Source organism: Salvia splendens, chromosome 6 (genome assembly GCF_004379255.2).
Source record: "Salvia splendens isolate huo1 chromosome 6, SspV2, whole genome shotgun sequence".
NCBI classification, from domain to species: Eukaryota; Viridiplantae; Streptophyta; class Magnoliopsida; order Lamiales; family Lamiaceae; genus Salvia; species Salvia splendens.
Genome location: NC_056037.1, coordinates 37,946,654 through 37,970,286, shown reverse-complemented (window position 1 = coordinate 37,970,286; position 23,633 = coordinate 37,946,654). Strand labels below are relative to the sequence as shown.

The 23,633-nt window shown below is 38.2% G+C and overlaps 4 protein-coding genes across 6 annotated transcripts; all 4 read left to right on the top strand.

Moving 5' to 3' along the window:
- Positions 1 to 664: 664 nt before the first annotated feature.
- Positions 665 to 2,771, top strand: LOC121808329 (scarecrow-like protein 8). Its single transcript, XM_042208746.1, has one exon. It carries the CDS (start codon positions 886 to 888, stop codon positions 2,644 to 2,646), a length of 1,761 nt encoding a protein of 586 aa, XP_042064680.1. The 5' UTR covers positions 665 to 885; the 3' UTR covers positions 2,647 to 2,771.
- A 9,308-nt stretch (positions 2,772 to 12,079) lies between these two features.
- On the top strand, positions 12,080 to 14,125 carry LOC121807024 (protein PATRONUS 2-like). Its single transcript, XM_042207208.1, has 5 exons — positions 12,080 to 12,185; positions 12,984 to 13,085; positions 13,177 to 13,554; positions 13,636 to 13,691; positions 13,757 to 14,125. Exons 2-5 carry the CDS (start codon positions 13,028 to 13,030, stop codon positions 13,931 to 13,933), a joined length of 669 nt encoding a protein of 222 aa, XP_042063142.1. The 5' UTR covers positions 12,080 to 12,185; positions 12,984 to 13,027; the 3' UTR covers positions 13,934 to 14,125.
- Positions 14,126 to 14,728: 603 nt separating this feature from the next.
- On the top strand, positions 14,729 to 19,131 carry LOC121808476 (proline--tRNA ligase, chloroplastic/mitochondrial-like). 2 transcript variants are annotated; one of them, XM_042208998.1, is made up of 12 exons: positions 14,729 to 15,130; positions 15,207 to 15,263; positions 15,893 to 16,003; positions 16,156 to 16,242; positions 16,318 to 16,431; positions 16,529 to 16,735; positions 17,105 to 17,242; positions 17,582 to 17,743; positions 17,979 to 18,178; positions 18,432 to 18,515; positions 18,612 to 18,789; positions 18,885 to 19,131. In XM_042208998.1, exons 1-11 carry the CDS (start codon positions 14,783 to 14,785, stop codon positions 18,751 to 18,753), a joined length of 1,650 nt encoding a protein of 549 aa, XP_042064932.1. In that variant the 5' UTR covers positions 14,729 to 14,782; the 3' UTR covers positions 18,754 to 18,789; positions 18,885 to 19,131. The 2 variants fall into 2 exon arrangements, with proteins under 2 accessions (XP_042064932.1, XP_042064931.1); XM_042208997.1 differs by having other exon boundaries at positions 18,612 to 19,131.
- A 1,002-nt stretch (positions 19,132 to 20,133) lies between these two features.
- LOC121808547 lies at positions 20,134 to 22,261 on the top strand. 2 transcript variants are annotated; one of them, XM_042209099.1, is made up of 2 exons: positions 20,134 to 20,537; positions 21,018 to 22,261. In XM_042209099.1, exon 2 carries the CDS (start codon positions 21,078 to 21,080, stop codon positions 22,029 to 22,031), a length of 954 nt encoding a protein of 317 aa, XP_042065033.1. In that variant the 5' UTR covers positions 20,134 to 20,537; positions 21,018 to 21,077; the 3' UTR covers positions 22,032 to 22,261. The 2 variants fall into 2 exon arrangements, with proteins under 2 accessions (XP_042065033.1, XP_042065034.1); XM_042209100.1 differs by having other exon boundaries at positions 21,014 to 22,261.
- The last annotated feature ends 1,372 nt before the right edge of the window (positions 22,262 to 23,633 follow it).

Below are 23,633 nucleotides of genomic sequence, written 5' to 3'. Positions count from 1 at the left end.
AGAGGTTGTTGAAGAACATCGACGTTGAAATAACGGTTAGTGACTCTATCATAACTTCCAATAATAATACTAAGCATCGTCAAAATTGTTTGAGGGATGGGCCCACATGCCCCATCCGTTGGCGCGCTAGAGATGGAAAGCTGAAGATTAGTGTCACCCACTCACAAAGCGTACAAGTGAGCAACAATTTTTATCTATATCTTTTAATAAAAAAATTAATTTTTTTTCTTTTCATTTCACTAATACTGTTGTATACTGAATTTCTATATTTTTTTTTATATTTATTATTTTATTTGAATACCATATCCCTCTCTCCTGACTTGCTATAGTAGTCTATGAGTTGAATCATATTTCAAATGCCACATTTTTGGTCTGATAATAAATTGTAACGTAAGAATATTAATTAGCAATAACTTAGGTTAATTATTGGTAAGAAACGGTCGAATGCTGGTAAATAAACAGCCCTTTTCCCATCAATAAAAAATAACGGAAAAAACCCTTTAATTTCAATAAATAAAAAGCAAATAAAAAAGTTCGAAATCACAAAGAATGAAATACACAGAATTTCTCCGATTCAACATCAATCCGTCGAATCCACACCGTCTATTCATCATCAAAAGACCAAATGAGTCGCCAATTCCAACGGCTGAGATCAGAGATAAATTATACTCTTCCGTAAAAGCAACAGTTTTCAAACTTAGAAATAAACGAAACACATTCTCTCTCCACAGCATTCACATTCTTCTCTCTCTCTAAAATTCTGCAACTACTCTCCCCCTCCACCTCTCTTCCAATGCCAACCACAACAAAAACCTGTAATTGCTCAATCCAAAACCCTCTCCTTGCTTGAGCACACCGGAAATCAAACCAATTTAAGGAGAAACAATGTCTTCCGGATTTCCCGGCGGCGGACGGGATTTCTTCACCGGCAGCGGGGGAATGAACGGTAGCTACACCGCCAATCAACAGCAGCAGCAGTTTCCGTTCCGATCGCCGCTTTCTGGAATCCTTCCCGATCCTGCTTCTCAGATCCGGCGGCCGGATTTGATCAGAAAGCGATCACTAGCAGAATTTCAGCAGCAGAGCCAGCAAGGTTTGGAGTTCTATCTACGGAACGTGAAGATGAGGCCAAATTTTCATCATGCAAATCCTCTTTCCCCTATCTCTCCGGTCGATTACCCTACGGTTCCGTCCAGTTTGCCGGATCCGCGGTACGGACTGCCGGTGCTTCACCGGCACCGGCTTCAGCCTTTGAGTATTTTCAACAGAAACAGTGGAAATGTTATTTTCTCGGCTGCGGCGGAGGTTTCTGGTCAGGATACGGAGAAAAAGATGATGAATCATCGGCTGCAGGAGCTGGAGAAGGAGCTTTTAGGAGACGAAGACGACGGAGACGGAGATGAGGTCTCCGTCGTCACCCACAGCGAGTGGTCAGACACGATCCAGAACCTAATCGGCGTTAACAAAGCACCTATTTCTCCATCTCCGACTTCTTCCTCCTCCTCGTGCTCCTCCACGTCAGCATCTCCTCCGAATCCTAGCACCAAACAGTCTCTAATCGACGCCGCCGGAGCGATCTCAGAAGGAAATCCGGCCGCCGCAACCGAAATCATCACGCGCCTCCAGCAATTGTCCAGCCCTAGGGGCAGCTCGGAGCAGCGCCTCACCGCTTTCATGGTTTCCGCTCTCAAATCGCGCCTCAGCACCACTGATCATCCTTACTCCGCATCGGAGCTCTACAGCAAGGAGCACAAACTCTCCACGCAAATGCTGTATGAGGTCTCGCCGTGCTTCAAGCTCAGTTTCATGGCCGCAAATCTCGCCATCCTCAACGCCGCCTCAGAGCAGGGGTTTGATAAGATCCACATCGTCGATTTCCAGATCGGAGAGGGCGGACAGTACTTGCATTTCCTCCACGCGCTCGCCGGAACCAAACGCGCCGCCGCGTTAAAAATCACCGCCTTCGACGATGATAGTTCCGGTGATGAGAAGCTGAAGATCGTCGGGGAGAGGCTGAGCACATTAGCGGAGAAAATCGGCGTTGAATTCGATTTCTCAGTGAAGAAACTGATCCCTTCGAAATTGAGCCGCGAAAATTTGGGGGTAAAATCAGACGAAGCCCTAGCCGTGAACTTGGCGTTCAAGCTCCACAACCTCCCCGACGAGAGCGTGACGACGGAGAATCTCCGAGACGAGCTCCTCCGCCTGGTGAAGCGGCTGTCCCCGGCGGTGGCGACGGTGGTGGAGCAGGAGATGAACGCCAACACGGCGCCGCTGGCGGTGCGGGTGAGGGAATCGTGCGAGCACTACGGTGCGGTGCTGGAGTCTCTGGAGGCGACGGTGGCACGGGGCAACCCGGACAGGGCGAGGATCGAGGAGGCGGTGGGGAGGAAGATCGGGAACGCGGTAGCGTGCGAGGGGAGGGAGAGGGTGGAGAGGTGCGAGGTGCTGGGGAAGTGGAGGGCGAGGATGGGGATGGCCGGCTTCGAGGCCGTCGCGATGGGTCGACCCGTGGCGGACTCGCTGAGGGGGAAGCTCAACTCGGGGACACGTGGCAACCCGGGGTTTACTGTGACGGAGCAAGCCGGTGGGATCGGGTTTGGCTGGAAGGGACGGACGATCACCGTCGCCTCTGCGTGGCGTTGATTTTTTTTTCCTGTTTACGTAATTAATAAACGCCTCGTTGTTAGTTTTACTGATGGTTTTTTTTTCTTTAATCTGTTTTTAGCTTTAATATATTGGTTTTTTAATGGATTAACTTTATTATACTACTAATATTTGCAGTACTGTACTTTACAGTTGTGTAATAGTATCTCGTTCTTACAAAGAATGTGTCATTTTTCGATGTCACTGTAACTTAAAATCGATGTCAGTGTAATCTATAATCTAGTGACGCATTGAAATTTCTAAATCAATAAAGTTATAAATTCGATAGAATTCCAATTTAATTCATATCTGACTAAAACTCAATGAATGTGGAAATATGAAAGTATAATAAATAATTAAATATGCCAATATATGAAGACTTACTTGTCTGAATGAAATTAGGGCAAATGATAATATGTTAGGGCTGGCTTTTAACACTGTGCGATGGGGTTGTGGGCTCCACCCCGCTTGGATTATGGTTGGGTCTGATTTCAGGTAGTTCTAGTTGGTGGGACGCGTGTCCATTTATAATTGGATTCCTATGGACCATATTTCATCTACCTTTCTCCTTTCCAAGTTATGGCTTGTTAAATTTATAACCACCAAATTTAAAACATCCGTCAAAATTAATATTCCTTTCCTTCCATTTAAAATAGAGTGGTGCTAAATAGCCATAATGTGGCCGGTCATAAATAGTTAATTTAGTCCATTTACATATATAAAAAATTAGAATTATCGATATAAACTTATATGTGTGTGAATGAACTTGTGAGTTGATACTTATATTTGAATTCCATTATGTAAAACACATTAATATCACAAATTACTGTATACGTTGAGCAACAATCAAAAAATGACAGTAGTAATAAGTTGAGCAAAAACTACGAAAGAGCAACACTAACATGTTGAGCAACATATAATGAAGATGATATAAAAGTAAAATCAAGTAGTATTAAACCAAAAATTTTTAAAAAAATCAATTTTTTTTGGTTATTTAATTAATTTATGGCTGGCCATAATCTAGCCGCATAGCATTATTCTTTAAAATAATAATACCGGTTAATGATACAAATTTTAATACTTATGAAAATATTAAAAATTAGTAAACGGAGATAAAATAGGTAGAGATAAACATAGGTTAATTAACAACGAAAAAGGTATGAATTGAGTTGGAGAGAGGAAGAAAAAGTGAGTTTTAAATTGAAATTAAATTTTTATTTTTTCAATTCGAGAGAGGAAGAAAAAGTGAGTTTTAAATTGAAATTAAATTTTTATTTTTTGTGTGAGACTCATTTTAGTCGGACGGATGGAAAAAAAAAGTTAAGACTGTTTTTATGGATGGATATAGTATTTTTTTTTATGAATTTAAGATTTGGTTGAAGTAATATTTATGAATTTTCTGCAGTGTAGTGAAATTCTCATGAAACTAAATTTTAGCTTAAATTGAGCAAAATTTAAAATTCAAATAACACACAAACCAACACAGTTTATCCTATTAACAATTAATTCATTTCTTATTTTGACCGGTTTACCTACCTACATAACTCGACATGTTACGCCGAATTCAATTTAATGAAAATTCACTATACATAAGTTTAAGATATTCGCGAACATATTTCAAGTCCATGAGAAATAGTTTTTAAATTTGGAACAAAGTTTGTCACATTGGAGTTTGGACACTATCACCCCATTTATGAAAGATACTAATTTTATAAAATAGAAAAATAGAAAAATGAGAGTGTAACTTTTGGGGCCTATTTCACGTGCGCGTGGGGAAACATTTTTGGTTGAGCTTCGGTTTTGACATTTACCATTGCTTGAAAGTGTAACTTTTAATCTTTCCCAGACTAAATTAAGTAAAATAAAACTTTTTGTAAAGTTGTTTTCCAATATACAAATGGAGTTTGGGGGGATACTGGTGTTATAATAGAACATATTAATATTATACATTCTCCATTAGTATTTTTCTATAACGTGCTAATATCACTAGAATTTAAGATAGAATAAAAATTAGTATAAACTTTGATTTTTTAGCCTATTCCATTTTAGGATTATCATAATTTAAAACCGACATGTTAAGTCATATTTTAGACACACGAATTTTGCTACTACTATTAACTATTCGACTATTGAACATAAAATTATAGCATGAAATAACGAATCATATATAATTTCTTCATTTCTTATTTAACGAAACTCCAAATTCATACAAGTGAAAAAGTTAAATAAAAATGGTTAAATTTTATTCCTCATTTATGTTTTTAACTTTTCGTCACTCTTTTGTCAGTGTCTTCATTTATTCTTATATCAATATTAGATCGAAGTAACTGAAATGTCTGCAAAACGTGACCAAGAATATTAAAGCAAAGTTTCCTCAACTATTCCCACTTGCTAATATTTATTCTTCTCTTTAATTGATTCTAAATTTATTATTAAAAAATAGCATGGGATTATTTTCTTTAACTTTTTCTATTTTTTCCTTAATGTCATAGTATTTCTTGTGACTTCAGTGATGGACTATATAAGGTAATACTGTGATAAACTGATAATATTATTCATTGTGGGTATTAAAAGTAGAAGTTTTTCTTTTTCTTTTTTTATTTATTGTAACATGATTAAGTACACATTGTGTACATTAATAATGATTAAAAAAAAAGAAAGTTCAACACGAAATCTCATGACAGTAATGAGTAAGAAGTAGCTGAGATTATTAAAAACATTGAAAAATAAATTATTTGTGTGTCATTTTGAGATAATGAAAAACATAAGGTCATCTGCAGCGCTGTCTCTTATCCGTCTCTTAATCGTCTCATCCGTTAATTATTTATGGGTCCCATTGTACTTTTCACTGCATCTATTAACTAAGAGACAGAACCTGCAACCATTCATCTATTATCTGTCTCTTAACCATCTCTTAACTTACTATTCATTCAATTTCATTTTTTATTTTTATTTCCAACAAATTCAATTAATAAAAACACATTTCGTTAAATAAAATAAAATTACAACATAAAATAAAAGTACAACTTAAAATTCAAAAAAAAAAACAAAAAAAAATACATAATTAAAATCCTAAAAAAATAAAAATTACATAATTTAAAATAAAATTTTATAGAAATTAAAAAAAAAACTACCCCGCCGGCGAATCATCCCCCGAAGGCGGTGGCGGTGCACTCAAGCTACCTGGAGGCGGAATACCAATTTGTCTTGCCATATACTCAATTCCGGCAAGATGAGCTTGATATTGTGGAGGCGTCACGCGGGAAGTGTCCGCCATCGTGGTCGTCAAGTACATGGACAATAGGGTGTTCGAGCCCGAGACTGAGCCCGAGCTCGCCTGGCTTGATTCGCCTCAGCCCTTCCTCCCTCTAGCCGCCTTCGCCGCCTTGGTCGCTTGCGGCCGACGGTGCGCACGGGAGGACCCCCGACATCGTCTGCCGTGCCCTCAACCTCCTGCGAGGCAACCTCTTGTGCGGCGCTGCCCGAACCGCCCTCACTAGACGAGTATTGGCCACCCGTCGTGTGCTTCGTGCGCTTCGAAGTCGAGCCCGAGCTGGACCGGACACCTCCGGCCAACCTTTCCTCGTCTTTGACGGCCTCCCAAACATCGACATGTCTGAATTCTTTGCCGGTGTCTTCGAAATCGACTCGCAAAGCCGATCTCAGAATTTCGGCTCTCGTGGCTCCGCTTTGGTAATGAGCCGCTTCGTTCTTGTTGATGCCGCAAAATTTTTGACCTCTCTGTCGACTCGGTCAAAGTGAGCGCGGAGCATCTTCAATGTGAGGCGGCGGGACCCCTTCGGCTTAATCTCGTTGTAGGCCTCAGTAACCTTTTCCCAGAAGTACTTCTAGGTTTATTAATTCCTGACGATGGGATCGTACAAGACGGTGATCCAGGCGTGGTGGCCTAATGCTTTGATTAGAAATCAATCACAGATATTCTTGGTTGTATACATAAAAAAACGCATAGGTAGGCCCCATGTGATGAGGGGCTACATAAAGTACGAATGATTGCACACATACATACATACATATAGCTAATGGAATTTTTCGTCCGTAAATTCGAAAAGATTGCACTCTGTTAGTAAAAATGACACTAATAAAATTATTACTGCTTTGTTGAAATTCTTGTTGATTTTGAGCGTTTTAGCAAAATAATTTAATATATAAAATAATGAAATGTTGTTATTCTATGACATTGGAATTAGGATGGCCAAGCAAGCCTAACTCCTAAGCAAAAACAAATTAAATGCATATTAATATTGATTGAAGAAACAATAATAGTGATAAAATTTTTGAAAGGAAAGTAGGGAAGTTGTTATTGCGAAATGTAGAAGTGTGGGGCATTACTTCAGAAATAAGGAAGCTGAGGGAGGAATGTGCAAATTACAGAAAGGGTTTGAAATTAGGATTGAGCAACGGGCAATTTGGTTATTGTGTTACACCAAAAATAAACTGATATATAAGCTGATTTTGCGGTTATTAGGTTAAGAGGAGTGATGCATTTGTCTATGTGAGGAAATCATTGTGGGTGAGAGAGCTCTCCAGATTGAGCCGATAGATTTCTTGAGTGCATCATTGTTTGGCGTTTCTGATCTCGTTTCTGTAATTATCGAACCACGTATATCGTTATTATTAGGGCGTCCACTATGGCACGGCCGCCCGACCGCCGCGCCGCCCCCCTTCTCGCACAGCCGCCCCACCGCCGCGGCGCCCGCATCTGCCCCGTTTCCACACTATAGGGCGCCGCGGCCATCGCCCCACCCATTCTTCCTCCATTCACCCCAGCCGCGGGCTCGCCCCGAACGCGGCTATCCCGCGTCCGCCACCCCCACCGCCGCGGCGTGTTGTCCGCCCACCTTCCCCACTATAGCCGCCCCGCTTCCGCCCCAAACGCGGCTATAGCCGCGTCCACATTATAGTGGACGCTATTATGTTCTTGTTATTCTGTTTTTGGTATTTGAATGTTCGTCGCAATTTCGATCGATTCGCAGCACGAAATGAATGATTGATGAATTACTTGTTAGAAAATGCTCCCCCCGTCTCGGATAATTCGTCTAATTTTGATCGGGCACGAGTTTTAAAAAATGTAATGAAAAGTGAGTTGAAAAAGTTATTGGAATGTGAGTCCTATTTTTATATATTAGTTTTATAGTAAAATGTGGGTAGGAATGAGTTAGTGGAATATGTGGTCCACTACCAAAAATGGTAAAAGTGAAATGAGACCAATTATGTAGGACGGATCGAAATGGAAAAATGAGACAAATTATCCGGGACGGAGGGAGTAGTTAAGACGGTGGATTGAAGTCTTTAATTGTTATTTATCGAAATATTTAATGCATTTGCCAACACTCAAATCTAAGCACACACTTCAATTATTGCTTCACCCATTTATGTATTCATTTAATATTTTGTTGCAAGATTCTTTTCTTTGTTTTTTTTCTCTTTTATTTGAATTGAAGTTTAATTTAATGTAGTAATTGGTTTCGTTTATTACGTACTGTGTGTGGTCCGAAATTTATACTCCACTTAGGGCATCCACCACGTGGCGCGCCACCGTCCCGCGTTCCGTCGCGGAGGGACGGAGCGCTCGAGCGACGCGTTGCGACACGCCGTCCCGTCCCGCGCCGGTCCCGATCCCGTCCCGCGGCCCGTGCCTGCGAGACACGGGATGGGCAGTCACGCCACGCGCCGTGGCGCGCCCCTGCGCCATGCGTGACGCCCACTCGCCGGCCCGCTAGTGGGCGTCGTCACGCTGACGTAATAAATCAATTTTTTTTAAAAAAAATTGAATTTAAAAAAAATACTTTTATTTATAAAAATTATTTTTATATTTAAAAACAATTTTTACAAATAAATAAATACAAAAAATTCGTAATAGCCCACATATATTTGATGAGCTTGCGAATTTATGAAACTCATTCTTGGTTGCTTCTCTTTTATAGAGACAACCTTGAATGTTTTATGTTGCATTTTCGATGTGAGACAAAGTCATTCTTGGTTGCTTCTCTTTTATAGAGACAACCACCTTGAATGTTTTATGTTCCACTTTCGATGTGGGACACAATCATTCTTGGTTGCTTCTCTTTTATATGGACATCCTTGAATGTTTTATGTTTCACTTTCGATGTGGGATAAAATCATTCTTGGTTGTTCTTCTTTGATAGAGACATCCTTGAATGTTTTATGTTTCACTTTCGATGTGGGACAAAGTCATTCTTGGTTGCTTCTCTTTTATAGAGACATCCAAGAATGATTTTGTCCCACATCGAAAGTGAAACATAAAACATTCAAGGATGTCCATATAAAATTGTATTTTAAATTATGTCATTTTTATTTTTTTAAGATTTTAATTATGTTTTTTTATTTATTTTAAGTTGTATTTTTATTTTATGCTGTAATGTTATTTTAATTTTAATGAAGTGTGTTTGTTTTAATTGAATTGTGTTGGAAAAAAAAATAAAAAATAAAATTGAATGAATAGTAATTTAAGGGACAGAGAGTTGCAGGTTCCGTCCCTTAGTCAAGGGATGGAGGAATAAAGTACAGTGTGACCCTCAAATAGTAGTTTAAGGGACGGTGAGGGGACAGCCTAGTGGATGCTCTTACGTCCACACTACCAATTAATTATTTTGAGAATGTATTTGAACTTCTTCTTCATTTTGAACTTTAGAATTATGATGAGAATTGAGAACACAAATTTCTCGTGGACGAGCATTGTAGTTTTATTGTTTTAGTAAATTTTTTTTAGATCGATTGCTTGCTCCTTGAGATATTGATTTCACTACTTTTGTTGTTATTATATTCCGATAGACATGTGTAATTTTAGTTCATCATATATTTTGTTTGAGCATTTTGTAATGTCCACCAAAATATTCGAGACATGAATCAAAATATTTGAAAAATCAATCCTTTTTAAGCAAGTGAATAATGGAGGTTGATTACATTTTTCCGAAAATTCTCAAAATCAGTTACACAAATCAAGATGAACTCATTCAAAAATAATACTACTCCATTGTCTTCAATTTGAACGGAAAACATTATTAACTAAGAGCCTGTTATTCATATTGACAATTATCTAAAATGCAACCCTTATTATGAAAACATAATGAGTAACATCTTGAAGAATGTGTTAGGTCGAAATTGAAAGAAAATAAATCGATGTATCTAACTTTGGTCGGATTGACATGTACATGTATGACGAATGTATCATTTAATGAAACTTGGTACGTATATCAAATATAGGTAGATATGATGATTTTTGAAATGGATGGAGAAACAAATAGAGTAACTGAAATTTGGTGAATGCATTAGTCTTCATACGTAACAATATTTACTAGTATGGGTTTGGCCAACCAACTCTAATTATTAGTAGTATATTTTTGGAATTGAAAATAAAACTTGGGATTTGAGATATAGGTTCCATTGTCGTGTATAGTCGTATATTTTTGGGAATTGAAAATAAAACTGGAGGTTTCCTTCGGCACCCACCACCGATGTTTGCTAACGGTTGCTTCGTATTCACGAAACAGTCCATGGTTTTCCCGGTATGCTTGGCAGCATTGATTGCATGCATTGGAGGTGGAAGAATTGCCCGATTGCTTGGAGGGGGCAACACTTAAGCGGCCACAAAGGTGGCGGCCCAACACTTATCCTTGAAGCGGTCGCCGACTACCGCATATGGATTTGGCATGCATATTTCGGTGTTGCCGGATCCAACAACGACTTGAACGTGTTCTATTCTTCACCACTCTTCAATGATGTGTTGAATGGTGTAGCACCGTCGATCGACTTCACCGTCAACGGAAATACATACCACATGGGTTACTATCTCGCCGGTGGTATCTACCCAAGGTGGTCGACTTTCGTGAAGACGCTCAGCAACCCGCAAGACCTGAGACGGGTTCTTTTTGCGCAACGTCAAGAGTCCGCTCGTAAAGACGTCGAAAGAGCTTTTGGGGTCCTTCAAGCCCGATTCAACATTTGAAGGCCCTGTCTCGCCTGTGGTACGTGAAAAATATCGCCGACATCATGTACACGTGAATTATCTTGCACAACATGATTATAGCCAACGAAGGACCGAGGGTGGCTAGCTTTTACGACGAGGATGATGCCGGAAGCTCAACCGTGAGGTCTCCCCCACGCCGAGGTGTGCATACGACGGTGGGTGAGAGGATCGAAACAAGGCACACAATGCGCGTTACCGGAACCCACGTTGAGCTACAAGAAGATCCAATCAAACACATTTGGGCGAAATTCGGCCACGAGTAGTGGGTTTTTTTAATTTTATGAATTTAATTATGTAATTTTTAATTTTTAGGATTTAAATTATGTAATTTTTAAGACTTTAATTATGAAAATTTTAATTTTTAGGATTTTAATTATGTAATTTTTAATTTTTTTGTAATTTGTAATATTATTCTGGTTATTTTTAATGCATTTTAATATTGTGGAAATGTTTTTATTTAAATTGAATAATAGAATGTTGGGACCCTTGAGCTTGTCCTTGCGGAAGAGCACGGATGTGGGTGTTGTGCTTTTACCTAAGAGCAGGGAGTAAAAGTGGGTCCGGGCCCACATCCGTGCTCGTTGGCAAGAGCACGGATGTAGATACTCTTAAATTTACTAATCTAGTGAAAATTTGAGGTAGGCTATACAAGAAACATAAATTTTGATTCTTTTTGAGGTAGGCTATACAAGAAACATAAATTTTGATTGGCAAGATTAGAACTCTAGATTATATCTATTTCAAATTCGGTTTATAAAAATGAACACCGCTATATATATAATCTTGTATAGATAATAGTAAGACAATGGATTAATATCAACCCCTCCAATAAATTGATCTTAGCTTCAATGTTTTGTACTATAATGTTACTCTTATTTTTTCACAAAATTTCAAGCTCTTCAAATAATGTCGTGTTTTTGAATAAATTAGTAAGTAGTATAGTACTACTATGTATTAATATGCACACAAACTATCATTCCAAACATACAATTTATTTATTGTCAAGATTTAATAATTATTCATCTCATATTGCATCTCGCTATAATATTGTCCTAGCAATTGAACAGTACCTAAAGAAATTAATCTCATTAAGTCGTGAGGCCATGGAATACCGCAACGGCAGTGGTGAGGAGGGAATAGGGAGGGAGGAGGAGGCGGTGACAGTACATGAGGCAATTCGGCAATCGCATGGGAGGCGTCGACGGCGAGGGATGGATGGGATGCATGCACGCGCACAAGTGTTTGTCTTAAAATGAAGATGTATAATCGGGCCTTCAAAGAATATCACAACACAATTGGGCCGGCCCAACCTCTTCTATTAGGCTTTATTACCGATGAAGCCCGAATGTAATTGTTGGTGGCAATGTCGTAAATAACACCTATATATAGGGGCGTGTCTCTCATAGGATGCCCAAATTTGACCGTTGTAACTCTACCGCCTTCTTAAGCTCCAACAGAAATCTATTTCACAATTTGATCGAGGAATAATCAAAAAAGAAGTTACCGCCGCAAGAAACTTTTGAAGAATACTGTGAGTAATCTTTGCTTAAAACCTTTTGAGATTTCGCTTTGATTTCCATGGATGGTTATGGATGATGTGATCGGACTGAATCTTGTGTAGAAATGTTTATTATGTGTATTTTTTCATATGTATATCATTATGTTTTCAATGCTTTTGGAAAATCCGAATTAATTCTCAGAATATTTTAATTTTTATGACTATGATCGAGTGCACTGAAGGTATCTAAAACGGTTCTGTGAATTAGATCTTGGAAAGCCTCTGTATGTACTCACCTTCTGTTGAAATGTAGTAGAATTTTTCGATTTTGAGTTTGGCGTTTGATTATGTGAAAATAGATTAGATGAATTGATGGTTAATTGAGAAATTGGAATTTATGAGGCAATCGCTGGCGTATCTTAGGGTTATTTTACATACGGAAGGGGGTGAATTGGTAATTTTCAAGTCTGGCAGTAGCAGGAAGAGAAATTGTGTTGAAGTTTTTGTGCATTATGTTGTATGTATCTTTTGAACGTGTTGTGATAGAACTGATTAAGTTTGATGTGTAGAAAAGAGTTTCCATTCCAATGAACTTCTAGGGTTAAGAAGGTCTTGTAACATAGGCGTGGCTCGATCTGTGAAATTCAATTTCTCTCCTAAATTTATTGACAATCAAGGCCATAACCGTGTGTTGCTTCTCTGATAATCTTGCGGAAGGATTCTAGTTCTTGATTTTTTGGCTGGTTCCTTATTTTTTTTAAGAATATAGATCAGCCATAACCATTCAACCTTGTGGAAGGGTTATAGTTCATTGTTTCTTTTGCTTCTCAGAATCCGACTTTGATTTGCCGCCTCTCTACTGAAAACAAGCACTCATGGCAACCCCAGCTCATCGCCTGATCCAAGATCAGAACCAAAACTTTCTCTACAATGGTAACTGTTCCATAGACCACACTCTTTTGAAGAATACTTATTTATAATCAATCTATGTTAGACATTTGCTCATGTGTTGATTTGTGCGCAGGCACTACTCCTGGGGGAAAGACTGATGTAACGAAAGCAGGTACGAGAGGAGGAGCTCTTGGTGGAAGGAAAGCACTTAACGACATATCAAACTCAAGAAACCCATCTGCTCTTCACTCCATGAAGAAAGATAGTTTCATTAAGAAAGATCCTGCAACTGTGAAAGGAAAATCATCCAAGGCAGCTGAGAAAGGAAGAGTTGGTGGTAGGAAAGCACTCGGTGACCTCACAAACTCGGCTATGCCACGCCCGAAGCAGATCCAAAAACTGAATGCTGTTGCAGAAGAGGGATTTCTACACAATCATCAGGAGTGCATCAAAGCTCAGATGAAGACCGTTGACAAGGACTACTTCTTGAAGACAGTGGGACTGGTTAATGGTACTTAACAGAATTTTGGTCAACTTGATTATCCCATTATTGTTCTAGTGAGTAATATTAGTTTTTGTTATTTGATTGCAGATATTGCTGCACTTCCATCACCAAGGAAGGCTCCTCATCCAATTTGTTCGCAGAAGGTAGCTTTTTTTTTCGTATAATTTCATCATCAGCAAAAGATGAAACTGACCATAAAATATTTCAGCTGAAACATTCTACAATGGAAGAAGATATGCTGCTGATTGAGCTTCCTAGCTGCTGCTCGCCTGCTTGTCGATCTCCTCAGTCGCCGAAGGCGCCTTATGCGATGAACTGGGAGGATGACTGTCTTTCTGATCTGATGACGATGATCGAGTCGCCTAAGCTCAAGTGTAGTTCCTGATAATCTGGTTTAGCATGGCTGAAGCTTACTTGTAGATTGATGATTACTTGTCATTTGGTCAACTGATTGACTGTTTAATATGGTTTTTACGCATGTAGTTAGTTTTATCAACTAGCTTTGCAGCTATCATTTTGTAAGAAGTAGTACTATGTTTCAATTCAAATCTCTGTGTTTTTGAATTTGACTGTTTAATATGGTTTTTACGCATGTAGTTAGTTTTATCAACTAGCTTTGCAGCTATCATTTTGTAAGAAGTAATACTATGTTTCAATTCAAATCTCTGTGTTTTTGAAAAAGTTGAATATCAGATGCTTTTGCCTATTAAGAAGTGCTCTATGTCAACGATTTTATCAGTTACATCCTCAACTTTAAAATTTATTAATTTTGTCAATAAATTTGAGCACCGATCAATTTTATGCATTCAATTTGCATCAGTTTAATCAATCACTTTGTAATAATTATTTTTATAAACTAAAAATAAAAATATTATTAATATTCTCATATACGACTTCTTTTTGAAACATCAAGCTAAATTACAGATAAATTTGACACAAAAATACTCGCGATAAATTTCAAAGCTTATGATAAAAAAATGGATGACATAATAATTAAACTTACTATATATTCTCCAGGAAAATTAGGTTAAATATCATAATCTGCAATTAAACAAACAATCATAGTAAAAAATTTGACAAGAAAACAATTTTGAATATGAAGGGTGATTTTGAGAGCTCTTTTGCTTACATGGAAAAACGTTGAGCTCTAAATTGCGATTTATACCTCATCTGAAATGCAGCAACCAAATACGAAGTCTGACTCTCGAGTCTGCAACACCACCACCACAACGAAATGGGGGCTCTCACTCTCAGGCTCCCCTCCCTCACTTCTCTCTCGCTTCCACGCTATCACTTCTGCCGCCAGCTGTGTACCCCTCTCCGTTCCGTCTCCGCCGCAAAATTCTCCGTACAAAGCAGCACCGTCGAGAAGGAGATCGCCGCAACTCCTCCTGAAATCGAACCTGCCTCGCAGAAGCCCAGGCTGCAGCCGGAGAAGGATCGAGTTATCACTCCTCGATCGCAGGACTTCAACGCCTGGTACTTGGACATAATCGCCAACGCGGAGTTAGCTGATTATGGCCCCGTTCGCGGAACCATGGTTATTCGTCCCTACGGCTACGCAATTTGGGAAGCAATTCAGGTCTGCTACGTTGCTTTCGGTTCTATTTAGTTAGGTTTTGGAAGCTGCGTGCTAATTAGTTTCTTAATTGGTGCAGGATTATTTGAATGTGAAGTTTAAGGAGACTGGTCATAGTAATATGTATTTCCCTCAGGTGAGTTTGGTAGTATTGAATATTCATTTGATGGCTATATCAAATACTCTGTTATAGCGGCTGAAATGGTGGTGTGTTGGAATGAGGGTGATTCACTTTCCTGAATTGATGAACTTGTTAGTTTTCCTAATCACTGGAAGTCTTTTAAATTTGTGTTTGGAAGCATTGATAAATTGTGGCCAAGAGTTAAGTACGTCGTCTGTCAAGCCACTCAAACTAGTGGGCAGACCGTAGATTCTGCCATGTCGAATCAATTATTTGTTTCGGTTTAATCTTGGTAGTTTCATGTGACAAAAGGGTAAAGTGTTTCAGATATTGCCAGATATTGGAGTTGTATCTTTAGTTTAGCTAAGGTGTCCTCACTTTGGGTGGATTACTCACCCCCTTGTAACAATTCATCCCCTTCTTAATAAAATTTGTTGTTTCTCTTTTAGGTTAAAGAAAATAGTTAGTAGTCTCAAATGTTAAGATGGGGCCTTAATTTATCTCTAAGATAATCATTCTTTAGACTTAATTGTGATGCTTCTCCCTTTGTTGGTTGACTAACCAATTAGGAGTTAGATGCATGTTTTTTTCCTGGCATGGTAATCAGACTAAACTTACTACTTCTAAATTCATTATAATTGCAGTTTATCCCATACTCATTCATTGAGAAAGAAGCTAGCCATGTTGAAGGCTTTAGTCCAGAATTAGCTCTCGTCACAGTTGGAGGAGGAAAGGAGCTTGAAGAAAAGCTCGTGGTAGATATTAGTGGTTATGATATTTTAGTGTTCTTATTTCCCTTCTTCTTGAGGATTCATCAATTTTCTCAAAACTGATCTATATACTGATTTGTTTAAGGATATTAGGCGAGTGTACGTTTTGATAATTCTACTTCTTGAGGTTCTGGCAGGTTCGACCCACAAGTGAAACAATTGTCAACCACATGTTCACTCAGTGGATTCATAGTTACCGCGATCTTCCACTAATGATCAACCAGGTTTTTGTGCACCTGTTTCCTTTACAGTCAGGAGGAGCATAGCCGTCTCTAATTTAACTGTTCAATTTGTTTCAGTGGGCAAATGTGACAAGATGGGAAATGCGCACTAAACCATTTGTGAGAACTCTGGAATTTCTCTGGCAGGAAGGTCACACAGCTCATGCCAGTCCCGAGGAGGCAGAAGCGGAGGTTAATTTCCTCTTTGTTAAATATAACTGGTATACTGGATAGATGGTTTGATATATTCAGGCTTGCGGCTAATGAACTCCATGCTGTAGAACTGCAGGCAATGCAGATGATTGATGTGTACACAAAATTTGCCTATGAGCAAGCTGCAATACCTGTTGTTGTGGGTCGTAAATCAAAGGTGGAGACCTTTGCCGGTGCCTCAAAGACCTATACCATTGAAGCGATGATGGGTGACCAAAAAGCTTTGCAAGCTGGAACTAGCCACAACCTTGGGCAGAATTTTTCACGTGCATTTGGGACACAGGTTGTTAGCTGCTTATTAAAGACTTCCTGGAGCATCTCCTTTCAATGTTCACTTAATGTCGTTATTTTGGTTAAAGGGCCTTTTCTATAGTACTTCACGGAGAACATTATTGTTCAGCATGTTTTATACTTGTTCTTGCATTCCAACCTGCAACAATTACTTTGTACATAATTTTATGCTTCTTTTCAAATTGTAATTTTTTGGCAAAATCATTGTGCATGAGGACTGCAGCTATTACGGTTTGTCATCAAATTCAAAAAAGCAATTTCTTAACAATAGGCTTCTTGTATAACATGTGAAAGCATTTGCTTCCCCGCATATGCAATATGCTGGAAATTCAACTGTCTGATAAAATGGGTGCATTCTCAGTTCATGGATGAAAATGGTGAAAGGCAGCATGTGTGGCAAACTTCATGGGCAATTAGCACCCGGTTTATTGGCGGTATTATCATGACTCATGGCGATGACGCAGGATTGATGCTTCCCCCAAACCTAGCCCCAATACAGGTTTTTTTTATTGCACCTTTTGCAGCTTGCGTCACTATTCACTATTCTCATTGTTATAATTTACCCCCTGATATGTATGCCTCATAACTCTTTGGGTGCTTGAGTTCATTATGAAATATAGATTAAATATGAACCAATCGCCGTACATGGATAAATTCATTCTTCCCTTGCATCTAGGTAACTCTGTAACTGGTGTACTATCTTTTATCTGAAGATTACTTTATCAACTATTTTCTTCTGGGATTCTTGACTACTGTAAGATACATTAGGCCGGTCCTTTTAATTTTCACATGCTTATATTTTGGAGCGAATTATATTTTCTCCATTGGATGCTTTCAGGTTGTAGTAGTTCCAATATGGAAGAAGGCTGACGAAAAGGCTGGAGTTCTGGGTGCTGCCTCATCTGTGAAGGAAACTCTTCAAGCTGCAGGAATCAAGGTTAAACTTGACGATGCTGAAAATAGAACACCAGGTTGGAAGTTCAACTTCTGGGAAATGAAGGTAAATTCTTGTCACCACTTTGTATCATGACTATGTCATTCAAAATAAGGCATCATTTGGCAAATCGCTTTAGGATTTTCTTATGTCTGTTTTAAGTTACATTCGATGTTTGAATATGACTAAGAGTTTTACCTGTTCCATTATTAAGATGAAACTGGAGCATTTTAGTGTTCTTCACAATAATTTTTTATATGGAAAGATGGGGTTTATTATAATATATCTTACTTTGATCTAGGGTGTACCATTGAGGATTGAAATTGGGCCTCGAGATGTTTCAAATGGGAGTGTGGTTGTTTGTAGAAGAGATATTCCTGGAAAACAAGGGAAAGTTTTTGGTATATCAATGGAATCGTCTGCCTTGGTGGCTTATGTGAAAGGCATGCTGGATGAGGTTCAGTCATCTCTTCTCGAAAGTGCAAAATCATTCCGAGATAGGTATGTTCTATCACAAAGCTAGTAGATATGACATAAAATTGTGCATTTGCGTGCTTGAGTTCTCACATACTAAAATTTAAACGTGTATCCGATTTGTGATGTTGCTGCAATTTTTTTGTCCTTCCCGATTGTTCAATTTTCAAGTGATATTGAGTAGCTTGACTGAGGAAAAATAACATCGATTTTCCATTTGATCCCTGCCTTTTAGTTTTATGGTGCTCAACTGATTCTGACGCTAAACGTTTTTATTTAGCAACATCGTTGATGTGAGCTCCTACAGTGAGCTTAAAGAGGCAATTGCTCAAGGCAAATGGGCAAGAGGTCCTTGGTCAGCCAGGTACTTGTCATTCTCGTACAGCTACCTATCCGATTCTCAAATGTTAAGATTACTTTTCTTTTGTCTAAAGGCAAGCTACATTGTTGATTTATACAGTGACAGTGAGGAACTGAAGGTGAAAGAAGAAACAGGGGCAACCATTCGATGTTTTCCCTTTGAACAGCCGGAAGGGGCAAAGAAATGCTTGATGACAGGAAATCCAGCAGAAGAAGTTGCAATTTTCGCTAAATCTTACTAATAATCTCAGTCTCAATATCGCCCGATCTTATGCTTCGTAAGCGCTTTACGTTCTCAATAATGTTACTTTTGTGGATTCTTCGTCATCAATTATACAAGTTTCTTCGCTCATTACATTTACATTACCTATAGGGGAAATCTTTTTTTAAGCTTCAGATCATCATTGGTTTTATGATGAAACCATGGATTTCTATCTTAAAAGCTCAAGAATCTCCAGCTTCGCCATCTTCGTCGAATTGGAATCATATATTTTCAATATAGTTTTAGATTATACAGATAGATTATGTCTTTGTTGTCAACTAAGTGACACTGCAGATATTAAATTTGCTGATTTACTCTATTTTATTGATTTTGGAGAAATATGGTGCTGATGCAATAATAGGCTCCCCTGTTTTGTGTCATTTTATAGAAATAAAAATTATAAAAAATCCGATTACGGCAAAGGTTGTTTCCATGTGTCAGCACCTAATTGGATGAGGCCGGGCTGTCCAACCATTCTGCGGGCCTTGAAGACGGGTCAGATCATGGCCCGGATCTTTGAACTGCAACACTGAGTCTCGCCCCCCGCCTTCGTCCCAAATCCGAACCCCCTTTTGCTCTGAGAGTGCCCTCATGGATTATATAAGCTCAAAATAATCATATTCAGATAGTTAAAAAAGGTAAGAAGCAATAACATCATATGGCCAAGATATTTTTTAGCTGAATTCAAGAATTTGATCTAATACTTTTCTCTAGCAAAAATAAAAAAACCAAATGCTCTTATTACATCCATACAATGTCGTCAGAAATGAATCAAATTCAATTCAATTAAGGGAGAACAATTGATATTCAAGTCTTTGAAGACAATGTGACACATCCTTAAATATTCAATTTAGTACAGTTGGTATTTAAGTCTTTGAAGATAATGTAACACATCCTTAAATAATTTGGTACTAGAGTCAAATGGTGAAGTTAGGACAATTTTGCAATCAAAATTAACTAAACTCAAAATTGAATTGATATGAAATTATCCAAGATAAATTTATCATAGAAGAAAATTGATAGAGATTAACCGAATCAAACATTATCTATCCCACCAACGAATAATATTCATAAAACTCAGTCTTATTTGATCCATCAAACCAAATTACACTACTAAAGAATGTCACATTTAACATGGTGCACATCATTTTGTATGATAAGATTTAACAATTTGTTGTGTAATTATTTTATTTATTTATTTGTGCAGCACAAATGGTAGAGATAAATATGAAGATGTAGATGTTTAGGGCAACGCATGGGTAGTATGGTCTTTTCACATAGCGATGAGGGCAAATTCGTCCGAAAACGGAAAAACCATCAAACAAATACGTGGTGAAATCACTCCTGCAAAAGCCCCCATCCCATTTTTCTCAGCTCGAGAAATTCTTAACAAATCCTTCACACAATCAACAAAATCTAATTATATGTATATATATTTATATGAATTAAAATTCATCGAATTCGAAATTCTCATCGTACCAATTACCGCGTGGAATTTCTCAGCTCCGTGATCCTCCGCCCCTAATCCTCTGTTTTCATTGATCCAATCGCATTTCTGCGGTTTGTACATGCGTCGCGTTATTCGGCTGAGATCGGTGCGAAGTGGAACTGAGGAGGTTTGAATGAATCCGAGGACCGAACTGATTTTTATTGCGAGGATTTCGTGGCGAGATTTTTGCGAGAGTTAGAGCATCGGGTGAGAATGGATGATAATCTGTAGCTGAAATTCTGTTCGGGAGATATTTGATTTGATTTGATTTGCAGGTAATAGGAATCGATTCGTGATGTTTGAATTTTTTATGATTTGATGTTAGTTAGTTTGTTGATTGTCTTTGTTACCATCATCATCATCATAGGATATATTTATGGCTTCGCGCTGATTTTATTATGCAGATCTGTGGTTTCAGAAGAAATTTTAGGGTTTCTTGTGTCTGTTATCTACCAAACATGCGTATCCTCTAAAAAAACCCTAGTTTCAGCTGCTCTATGATTACCTTTCAACTCTGATCACGGTTTAAGCTTCAAACTTATGTAAGCGTCTGATTGTAGAATTCAGCTCAATCTGATTTGCAATACATTTGGATTTGGTTGAATGCTGATTTGATTGAATTCGTTATTCAGTATAGCTCTAATTCGGAATTCATCAATTTGATTTGATTTTTGCTCAATTATTCGTGTATTAGATTTGTATGATAGTTAGTCTTATGTTAGATTTCTAAAAGTCTCTAATTTATATGAAGACAGGTTGAAATATTCCTTCTTGCTTGAACTGCGAAGGTTTCTGGCGATTTTTTTTGCATGTAGATGCATAAGAATATGGAAACTAACACATGCACTGTTAATCACTTGGATACGGATGCACATCTTCCACCTCGGAAGCGGCTTCTTGCTGGATTGAAGAGACAGAACTCAGATGCTAATTCCCCCACACAATCAACTCCTAGTAGCGCTGGGAGCGAGCATGATGCCCATCTCAATAGCGCGTTGAGGTCCCAGCTGAGTAATCCAAGTCTCTCAAACGAGCAGATTGTCGAAGACTCTAGAATCGCAGCTATGAAGGCTGCAAAGCTTGCAGAGGCTGCAAGAGCCAATGCTGAAGAGAAGGCTGCAAAAGCAGCAAAGGCAGTGGCTGCTGCCAAAACTGCCTTAGATCTCGTTGTCATTCTTTCAGAAGAGACGGGTAACAAAGAAAAGTTACTGAAAAAGAACAAGATGAAGAAGCACGTCACCGTTGAAGCATTGTATAGCAAGAAGAAAAGCAGTGCAAGATCAGACGAAGAATTGGCTCGCAATCTGCATCGCGCCATCAACAGCTCCCCAAGAATCTTGAAGAGCCCGCCAGGTTCTGATGCGAAGAGTCACAAGCATAAAAGGCCGAGGGGATGTACAGTTGGCGAAGGGGGCAACGGTAATGGTGTAGTAGAAATAGACATGATCATGGTAGACTTGAACACTTCCAAAGATGACAACAATGGAGACAGCTCTCGCCTCAGCAAACCGGAAAGGCTGAAGCTGGACGACGGTGAAGTCTTGGATAGCATTAGTCGAAAGAGGGGAAGAATCAAGCAGAAGAAACTGCCATTGAGCATATGTAGCATCAAGGACCAAACTAGTCCGAAAGAGGAGGGGAAACCTCAAGCCTTGTTTTCGAGTAACAGTATGATGCCACCTGCAGTGGAGAGGACGCCGTCGATGTGGAAGTGCCAGTCGTTCAAAGCGCCGGCTTGTGTTAAACAGAACAAAGTTATGCAGTCATAGTGTTGATAGGAATTGTGGCCAAAGGTAGGTATGTCTTTTTGGTAAAAAAGCATAAGGCCCTATTTTTTTTTTCTTTTGAACTTTTTGTGTTTTATTCTCCCATGTTTGTGAGTAGGGTGTCATGATTTTGAATTTGAGATTGTATATTGGACTCGGTTGCTTGGATATGTTTGTTGCTGATTTACACAAAACCTGTTGTAATCAACATAGAAATTTTGTTGTTTTTTTTATCTTGTTGTAAGCTTTCAATGTTTTGTCCTCAGCCACCATAGTTGTAAGAGTGGAACACTTTTGCGTATAATCGGTTTTAAGGTCATCAACAACTCATGTTAGCGACTATGATATGTTCTTTTGTATAGTACTTGTATACTATAGAAATGAGACTCACATTTTGATAACTTTGTTGCTTATGTAGCTAAATCCACTCTTAAAACTTGGTATGAATTTGATAGAGGGGGTTTGGTTGAGATTTTCATTTAGGCCCATGGGCTTATATGCTGGTTAGAGAAATTTATTGCTATGGGCTTGAAATTTTAATGGAGTAGTATCTTATATAAAATTAGTTGAACCCATGGTCTAATAAAAGTTGTTGGGCTTGGACAGTCTATGCCAATATTAGTCAGGCCCATAATGGCAACTACAATCATTTTTGAGAGAGAAAAAAAATTGAATACATGATTTTAGTTTTTATCTTAAATTATTACTCCATTTCCTCGGTTCGTATCATTTCAAAATCGATAAATATGAGCTTATTTTTAATTTGATATTGTCAATAAATTTATTTTGGATTACTCACAGAAAGGGTTACTCACTGATCGTTGAAAATCACTACTCTATATACAATTGTTTTCAACTTCAAGTATACAATTTCCACTCAATAATTGTGCAATTAGTAGTTACATTACACGTCAGCTTTGGCAATAAGATTACTTGATAAAATTTTATTTCATATCTTGACGTGGCAACATGAAAATATGTATAAACTGAATTATTGAACAATAAAAAAGAGGCAAATAGGAAGTGTGGGGGACAAGAGTGTAGTGGATTATCCACTTTTATTGGACTTGATTAAGTTGAACAAAACATATCGTTTGTGAAAGGTCTACGTTACGCGTGTTGAATTGTGAATAAATCAAATTATATTGTTAGGTACTACTAATACTATATATACATCACTCAAATCAACAAAAAGGTAGAGAATTTCTGATCTTCCTAGTCAAAATTCACAACATTTTATTTGGAAGACCAATTGCTTATTTTAAATGATAGGATATGGTCACGATCACAAACTTTAATTGTGTCCAATTAAATTTGTTTGGCAGCTATAAAGTTAAGTTTCGATCTTGAACTTTAGTTTCTATTTCAGATAGTAAAGATCTATGAAGTTTTTTTATCTTCTTAACTCTAGATATTGTAACTAGTTCACTTTGAATAATTATAGTAACAATTTAGTTATGGAGCCGTCACTGTAGATTGACAATCCAATTTGATCAATGAAGATCTTAGAATCCTCAACTTGGATATATACTCATTCAAGAACCTTGGTCGTGTTTTTGAAACTTAATAAAACATTTTTTGAGATCTTGTGGCATTCAAATCATA